We start from the raw sequence: 8909 nt of genomic DNA, 5'->3' as shown, positions 1-8909 counted from the left end.
CTCTGAGGAGCCCCAAAGCACGCAAGCTCTGCAGAGCACCCATCTAGCTGGGATGACATTGCCAGGACATCATAAATAAAAGACGTGCTGCCCACTGTGGCTGAGGTGGCTGCCCTGGGAGTCCAGAGCCACAAGGGCTGTCCCGGGGCTTCTGTCCAAGACCTGTAGCCCGTGAGCTCCCTGCTAAGCTTACGTCCTGCTCCGGTCTTGGCAGACGGGGACCATGCGAAAGAGCTGAGACCAAGGGGAGGGGGCTTCCCGGGGACTGTGGGTCCATTTCTCAGTTCCAGCCCAGCTGGCAGTGCTTTAAGGAACAATCCTTGGAGACCAAGAGCTCGGATCTGGGCCACAAGTCTCCTGGGGAATGGGGACACTGGTACTGAGCATATCTACGCTGGACCCACACCCCAAGTCCCCACTGTGTCCGCATACACAAAATTCTCATTTCATTACGCACACAGACCTGCCACAGTCCCACTGAATACTACGCTGTGTACCGCACACTGTAGACACAGCTCACAGTCTGCCACTGTGCGCACACACCACGCTGACATGCCCTAGCTTCCCCTGTTCTGACACGCTGTACACATCCCCCCACCGCTCAGAGGTCCGATTTGTATCAGCGCTGCACAGACACTGAAAAGTCTTATTTTCCTCAGACCACACACACACACACACACATACCTCCCTACAATCCTCCAACTCTGGCACACCACACCGGCCTGTACACGCACAGTGCCCACACAGAGCTTCCAAACAGAACTCCGTGACTCCTTCCCACGCCGGTGGGGCTTGCGCTCCCGCCCCCAGCAAGCTAAGCTGAGCTCGACCTCGGGTCTCCCGGCTCCGTCTTCTCCCCTCCAGATGCCTTTCCCCACCACCCTCTTTCCCCCGAAGCTTCAGGAAACTTTTCAGCAGGTGCCTAAAAGGGGAAACCTGGAGTTCCTCCTGTCCTGCTCTTCCCCCGGACGCAAGCCATCCCTCATTCCCCAGCTCGGCTCCGCCCGAGACCCAAGTGGGGAAAGGTCACCGTAGGCAGTCCCCTGCCTGCGCCCTGGGAGGAGAGAGGGTGGCAATAACAGCTGTCACCAGGGGATAGGCGAGGGGTTGGGAAAGGTGTTGGCTCTGCGTCGAGCCGGGGGCCCGAAGGGGTCGCCGCGACGCGCGGGAGGAGAGCAGAGAAGCCGAGGCGGCAGCATCTCCGGAGTCCAGGCGGCGGCCTCGCAGGGAGCTGGGAAGCGCGGAGCTGTCCGTTCAGCACCACCGCGCCGTGCCCCAGAGCAGGGCCCGCGCCGAGGCGCCCCGGCTCAGCTCGCGCTCCGGCCCCCGCTGTGGCGCGCGTTGTTATCTCTCTTCGGTGCTGAGGGGCGCGCGGATCGAGAGAGGAGGGCTCTGCGAACATCGGGGCCACGCAGTCACCTGTGAGCCTCCTGCAACTGCGGACGGCGGCGGCATCCCCGGCCGGAGACAGGAGACGCTCGGCGGACCCCGCCCGCCCTCCCGCCGGGCGCACACCCAGGCGCACACACACTCGCACCCGCGCGCACACGCACAGCCAGCCGGCAGCTGCGGCCACAGCGATGCTCGCTGGCAGGTCGGGGAAGTTTCCCGCCGGCCTCGGCCGCGGGCCCCAGTGCTCGCAGGTAAGCGCTTCCAGAACGCGCAGGGCGAGCCCGGATAGCTCCGCTGGGTAAGGCGCGGCGCGCGCGGCGCACGCGGCTCCAGGGCACGGCGCCAGGCGGGCGGGGAAGCCCGGGGCGGGGGGCGAGGGGCCTCCAGTCGCGGGGGCTGGACGCAGGGGACGCCAGGCCGGCCCCCTTACCCCACCCGGGGTTCATGACTCGAGAGGTGAATTTCCCCGCCCCCTCCCGAGGCTACGCGCCCCCCATCTCGGCCCAGCCCGGCCGGTGCGCATCCCAGCTCTGGTCCCGCCTGTCTGCGGCGAGCGGGCGGGGGCGTCTCCTCGACCCGCCCACGGGCAAGGTCAGCCCGCAGCTCCCCGGGCTCTCAGAGCCGCTGGGGCGCGACCTCCGCCAGCGTAAAGGGACCGACAGAACCCCCAGGGTGGGCGTGGAAACGCGGCCATGCTAGTGGAAACATACCCCCACGCCAAGCCTTTCCTTGGGAGGGGGCCAGACCCCATAGAACCGGCCCCCCATCCCAGTGTCCTTCAGCACCCAGAGACCCGCTGGAGAGGACTGGGTTCGCCAGGGGCGGATGGGGAAATAGAAAGAGGTGCCCGAGCCCTGAGCGCCCGGCGCTCACCCGACACGATTCCTTCGGCTTCCAGGTGTAGCGCCCCCGCGCGGCGCGGGCGGCTGGGCGTCTCCAATATGACTGGCCAGAGCCTGTGGGACCTGTCGGAGGCCAACGTCGAGGATGGAGAGATCCGCATCAACGTAGGCGGCTTCAAGAAGCGGCTGCGCTCGCACACGCTGCTGCGCTTCCCCGAGACGCGCCTGGGCCGCCTGCTGCTCTGCCACTCGCGCGAGGCCATTCTGGAGCTCTGCGACGACTATGACGATATCCAGCGTGAGTTCTACTTTGACCGCAACCCCGAGCTCTTCCCCTACGTGCTACATTTCTACCACACCGGCAAGCTTCATGTCATGGCGGAGCTGTGCGTCTTCTCCTTCAGCCAGGAGATCGAGTACTGGGGCATCAACGAGTTCTTCATCGACTCCTGCTGCAGCTACAGCTACCACGGCCGCAAAGTGGAGCCTGAACAGGAGAAGTGGGACGAGCAGAGCGACCAGGAGAGCACCACGTCCTCCTTCGATGAGATCCTGGCCTTCTACAACGATGCATCCAAGTTCGATGGGCAGCCCCTGGGCAACTTCCGCAGACAGCTGTGGCTGGCGCTGGACAACCCCGGATACTCGGTCCTGAGCAGGGTCTTCAGCGTCCTGTCCATCCTCGTGGTGTTGGGGTCCATCATCACCATGTGTCTCAATAGCCTGCCGGACTTCCAAATCCCTGACAGCCAGGGCAGCCCTGGCGAGGACCCCAGGTTCGAAATCGTGGAGCACTTTGGCATCGCCTGGTTCACATTTGAGTTGATGGCCAGGTTTGCTGTGGCCCCTGACTTCCTCAAATTTTTCAAGAATGCCCTAAACCTTATCGACCTCATATCCATCGTCCCCTTTTACATCACTCTGGTGGTAAACCTGGTTGTGGAGAGCACACCTACCTTGGCCAACCTGGGCAGGGTGGCCCAGGTCCTCAGGCTGATGCGGATTTTCCGCATCTTAAAGCTGGCCAGACACTCCACTGGCCTCCGCTCCCTGGGGGCCACACTTAAATACAGCTACAAAGAAGTAGGGCTGCTTTTGCTCTACCTCTCTGTGGGGATTTCCATCTTCTCCGTAGTGGCCTACACTATCGAAAAGGAGGAGAATGAGGGCCTGGCCACCATCCCCGCTTGCTGGTGGTGGGCCACCGTCAGTATGACCACTGTAGGGTATGGGGATGTGGTCCCAGGGACCACGGCAGGGAAGCTGACCGCCTCTGCCTGCATCTTGGCTGGTATCCTAGTGGTGGTACTGCCCATCACCTTGATCTTCAATAAGTTCTCCCACTTTTATCGGCGCCAAAAGCAACTCGAGAGTGCCATGCGCAGCTGTGACTTTGGGGATGGAATGAAGGAGGTCCCTTCTGTCAATTTAAGGGACTACTATGCCCATAAAGTTAAATCCCTCATGGCGAGCCTGACGAACATGAGCAGGAGCTCGCCAAGCGAACTAAGTTTAAATGATTCCCTGCATTAGCTGCGAGGGCTTGACATCCTCAAACCCACATTGCTGAGCTGTTTCTTGTGCCTCTGGCACAGTCCAGGCACATTAGGGTTATGGTGTAAGGAGTATGCCCAGCCCCAAAGGGGAGAGATGCACGGGATATGCACCCCAGGTTGCTTTTACAGTATTTAGGATCATTTTTAGAGGGTGGTGTGTCTGACACCATGCCTTTGCACCTTTCAGTGAAATGACACTCACTGGTCTTTGCATCGTGGGCATAAAATGTTCACCTTTCTGCCGGATGAGTACCACCTAGAATGCTAATTTCTCTGTTCATTGTGTTCTCTATTCTAGTGCTTGTGGCCCAGTACTGTCTCAGTTGTTTGTACTCCTGTTTCTGAGGTTGTCGTGTGAGTTCTGTACAAAAAGCCCCCACAAATATGTCCAGTGGAAACACATCTACGGGGTCAGCGAGGATATGATGAGGTTTTGCTGACAGTCATGTAGAAACGAAATCTCAATTCTTTATCCATTGCTTTCATTTAGTTTTAATACCAAAACAAAGGGAATGTGAAGTTAAGTACACATGACTGATGCAAGTCTGTGAGTTGTTTTTGTAACTCTGTAGCCCTGTGGCTTGCATGGGTACCCTGCTCACTTTTAGAGTGATGTACACTGATGTTCATCTCTTAAATGTTGCTCTCTAGAGAATGTTATTTTGTTAATCATGTAGTGAAGATTGAAATTTTCACCAAGAACAGATGCATTTAGGGACAGGGGCTTCAGCTAAACGTAGGCCAAATCACAGGATGCTTGAAGACCTTTCAAAGTCAGCCCTCCGTCTTTCCTAGGGTGGTCGTAGAGACATTCATTTCTTGCTGAGGTTCCTGGTCTAGGTCATTTGAATAAACTTTGCTGTGTCTTAGATACTAGCATGTTTTTTGAAATGTTTCTTTTTAAAGATGTTTAGAAATAAGATTGTATTGTCTTTATCAACTAAAAAGTTTACTGTTGTATTGTCTTTCTGAGGCAAACATTGTTGGGTTGCTAGCAAGGGCAGTAGCTTAGAAAATTTTGTTGCCTGCTCTGAAAGCTTATAAAATGAGAGCCCTTTTATTTCCAGCAGAATTTACTTAGATAATTTTGCTTCTATGATACGGTATGTTACATATGATGCTCTAATTGCCTCAGAGTTCCTGGTATGACATGGAAACCTGGTGGTATGGAAGTGTGTGCTCAAAATATAGACACGTGGCTTATCCAGGATGGAAATACTATAGTTCTTATTTCCATTTCAGCTGCCTTTTCTTGGGGGAGGGTTGGTGGAGGCCAGGAGAAAGGAAGGAGTTGTAAAACAAAAAAGCATTGTTACTTAATAAAATGTCATAAATATTTGTAAACTTCTTGAGAAGCTTGATGCTATTTAAAAGACCTTTAAACTTCTAAACTTGTGTTAAGGTTGAGAACTCTTTCCTTCTCCAGAATGCCCTCCCTCTTCTTCTTCAGTTAACCAGCACATAGCGTTTTGAAGGGTTAACCTGGACCCCTTTGTAAGATAGTTCTCTGTTATATTCTAGGTAATCGGATGGTTTTCCAGTTGGCTTCCATTGTTGTTCAGCCTTTGGAAAAGCTGCAGAATCCAGGGGTCTACATGCGGAGTTAGGCAGGCTTTTTATCTATGTCTTGGATCTTCCTTAAAAAGGTCCGCTTTGTGTCTTAGTTGGTTGAAAGTAGTACATACTTCTTGGGGATGTGGTGAGGATCTTGTCAGAGGCTTTGTGTACTTGTAGTTGCCATGGCTACTACAGAGCGGGCCATTTGCACTAGTCACTTACGCCTTTAGGTCCCCAGTTCAAATCTTTCCATCAGACTGGAGCCTCATGGTGGGCAGGGAGGCAACCACGTCCTAGTGCTACCTGGTCTACAGTCTACATTTGTTTCTCAGAAGCATCAGGAAAGGTGAGATGACTTAGCGGCAACCAACCACCAAGTCAGAAGGGCAGGGTTATTTCTCAGAGTTTGCACATGTAGCACTTGGCTTTGGCTGATGTTTCCAGCACTGGAAGGCAGAGAATTTACGAAATAATCTCCAGCTGCACCGAGGCAGGTGACGGTACAAACTCGTGAGGACTGTTCAGTTTGCCAAGGCTGATGGTATTGGGTCACTGAGTGTGGTATCCACGGTCACTGACCATAAAGCTTGTGAAAAGTGGAAACAAGGAAGGAGGCTGAATAATTTAGTCACTCTCATGAGTATTCTTTTTAAACAGGCAGGTTTTACCACCCAAAACAGAGATACCTCTAGTGGTTACTTTTTGCAGATGTGAAAGCTGGAAAACCTGACTTTTCATTTTGGTGATGACTTGCGTTTATCTGGTGCCTTTCATTGGGGGAATCCCAAAGTACTTTAGAGACTGTCTTTTTAATATCTTTTGTACATATATATACTCGTATAAAATATTATTTTGCCCATTCTGGAATTTCAGTTACTTCCGAGCATGAGAATGTCCTAATAGCATTAAGGACTCCAAGCAGTGGTTTCAGGTAAGAGGGAGAGAGAACAACCCAGCTGGCTTGAACACTGGAGTTAATTCCCACAGAGGATGGAGATAGAACTGTGATCCAGGGAGAAAGAACACGCCTCTCCCACAAAGTACGACCAAGGTACGCAGTTCACAAGTGCTCTCAGCTGGGCTTTGATTGACCTTGTTAGATAACATCTTATGGAGCAGTTTCTTCTGGTCCCTGAAACTAATCTGTGCAAGGAATGGGGGGTGGGGTCATGTGAATTTTCTGCTCTGTTTCTGGAGTTAAGAACATAATTGTGAGCTGACATCTTTTGCCACCAGGCTGTCCGACTGACCTGTAAACCTCCTTTAGGGGGACCCAGTAAAAGCTTCAAATCACCTATTTCCAGCTGTGGGCTTGAGAGCAGCTTCACTCCCAACATTTGAAGGTTGTTCTTTTCAATGTCTTTGGGACAAATACATGGGCCAGGCTTTTCTGGAAATATATGTGATGAGCGTTTTGACAGCGCTGGCTGGGAAGTGACACTGTGTCTTTTCTGCACAGATGAACACTGGTTATAGTTTGGTGTTTTCTGCCAACCCCCCGCATCTCCTGGGTTTGCTTCTGAGGAGGGGCATGTTATAATGCCAGGCTGATTTGTAGCTCCTAAGGTAGTAATTGGTATTTAATCCTTGGATTTGTTATTTCTACTTGGCTTAGTATTCAAATAATGGAACTACCTGCTAATTCTTGCCTCATTTCAAAGAAAATGATCTGTTACGCACTTTGGGATAGCAGTGGTCTGTACAGGCTGTGTGTTATCTACTTGAAGGCTTAACTGGTATTGCTTGTATGTTTTAACAGCATGACTTGTTACAGAGTTGTAATTTAAAAAATTGAGAACGCTGTATTTGCGCTGTCTGTTTTAACGCTCATTAACACGCTACTGTGCGGGCATTGATGCAGCCCCGCAGAACCGTTCTGTGTGATGGGTGCACTTTCCTCGCCGCGCCTTGACTCAGCAATGAGGAGGAACGCTGCCACACTCAGGACTCCAGCCTCGAAGAGTATGCAGATTAAATAGAACACAATCATTGGCACTCCCTTAGGGCACTTCAGTTACACGTGGAGTGGCAAACACAGCAAGGGCGTTCGACATTGGGGACCAGATTTCCTGAGAAAGGCGGGGCTCTTTGAGCCTTTGTTGGGAAGGGAGCTGTTAGTTATTCTTTGCAGGCACAGAGAGGTAGGAGCCCTTTTTCCACCAGGACCTAGAGCCACCAGCCTGCTCTGTAGAAGGGATGGTCATGAATTCTTGGAGCCCCCGTGAAACAGACACCCCTGTCAGGGTTTGCCCCGCCCACACGGTCTGGTTCAGCACCACATGCGCCTGCTGGTGCCAACCCCACCCCGCCCGGCTGCCAGGCTGCATGCTGCTACGGTGCCTCCCTGGCAGCAAGTTGGGTCCTGGGTAACCTGAGTGTTCTGGCTAGTTTGGTGTGACTATTGCTGGGGGAACTGGCCCTTAGCACCTACTTAACCCAGTAGTGACATTGACTACGAGCCATTCCGAAGGCGACATGAATCTGTAGGAAGGTCACTGGGCTAAATGGGGTCTGCTCCCGGTTTTGCCTTCAACTCTGTGATCTTAGGTGCCTCGCTTGGCTTCTCTGAGCCTCACATCCCCCTGCTGCAGAATGAGAAGGTTGGATTAGATCATCCTTAAAGCCCTGCCCAGTTCTTCATCTCGATGTAAAAACAGAACCTCTGCATGCCTCCACCCCACCATGTCCTCCTTCTAGCACTGAGCAGAACCCGATAGCCTTAATTTATTTTTAAGCAGAACAGAGGGGCTGCTCACCAACAACCTTCTGTTTGCTTTATCTCTCTCCTCAAAAGCCAACCACAACAGATGACAGTTTCAGGGACAACGATATCAGAGACATGCTTGGGCTGGTGTCTGTGTCAGGCAAATAGAGGTTTAAAATAATCGATGCGTGTCTCCTTTGGGCTTTAGGCTAGTGACACCTAATCCAAATTCCTGCTATTAAAAATCATCAGAGAGGAAAATCCCATTGATTCCATTTGGCTAACTCTTCGCCCATTTATGTTTGCTCCCTCCGTGAAGCCCTGCAGATCCCTCACCCATTCCCACGAGGTTCCTGGGCCCCTAAGTGGACAAGGGCAGGTGGAGCGCCCACAGCCCACACTTGGTCCTAACTGAGGGGCAGTGGCATCTGTGGGTGCCCTCTTCCGTGTAACCTTCAGAAGCCTGTGGCAACAACCTGCCTCCCGTCTCGTGGCGGCTGAGGAGGGGATTGCCGTGCAGCACGGGGAGGAGGCACTCGCGGTCCCCACAGCCCCGTGGTCCCACCATGCGGGCCACAGCGCGTCTTCTCCCCCAGCAGGGCTATAGATGGATGTTCAGGGATATTTTGGGGGCCAGGGTCCCTTGCATCTTAAAAGGAAAACAAACACCTCCTCTTGAGGGAAGGACTTAAATACTGAGCTCACATGGTTATTACCTTCTCTTATTTTTAGGAGAACTTTTAACCAACGTTTCTACCCAAGGCCCTTATCTGGGTGTTAGATTCAGTTAATACTGTAGATCTGAAAACCGGCAGCGTGTTCCTCCTCCTGTGACCTCGTTTGTCAATATCACCATCC

General features: G+C 53.0%; 1 protein-coding gene across 1 annotated transcript; it reads left to right on the top strand.

Annotated features, from left to right (window-relative positions):
• The first annotated feature begins 2333 nt into the window (after nucleotides 1–2333).
• On the top strand, nucleotides 2334–7098 carry KCNS2 (potassium voltage-gated channel modifier subfamily S member 2). Its single transcript, XM_036829902.1, has one exon. It carries the CDS (start codon nucleotides 2334–2336, stop codon nucleotides 3765–3767), a length of 1434 nt encoding a protein of 477 aa, XP_036685797.1. The 3' UTR covers nucleotides 3768–7098.
• The last annotated feature ends 1811 nt before the right edge of the window (nucleotides 7099–8909 follow it).

The sequence above is a fragment of the Balaenoptera musculus genome, chromosome 17 (genome assembly GCF_009873245.2).
Source record: "Balaenoptera musculus isolate JJ_BM4_2016_0621 chromosome 17, mBalMus1.pri.v3, whole genome shotgun sequence".
NCBI lineage: Eukaryota > Metazoa > Chordata > Mammalia > Artiodactyla > Balaenopteridae > Balaenoptera > Balaenoptera musculus.
Note: the sequence above shows the minus strand (reverse complement) of the source record. Positions and strands in the feature narration are given on the sequence as shown.

Excerpts from the sequence above, each read along its gene's own strand:
- KCNS2 (XM_036829902.1), top strand. The coding sequence starts at position 2,334 with ATGACTGGCCAGAGCCTGTGGGACCTGTCGGAGGCCAACGTCGAGGAT.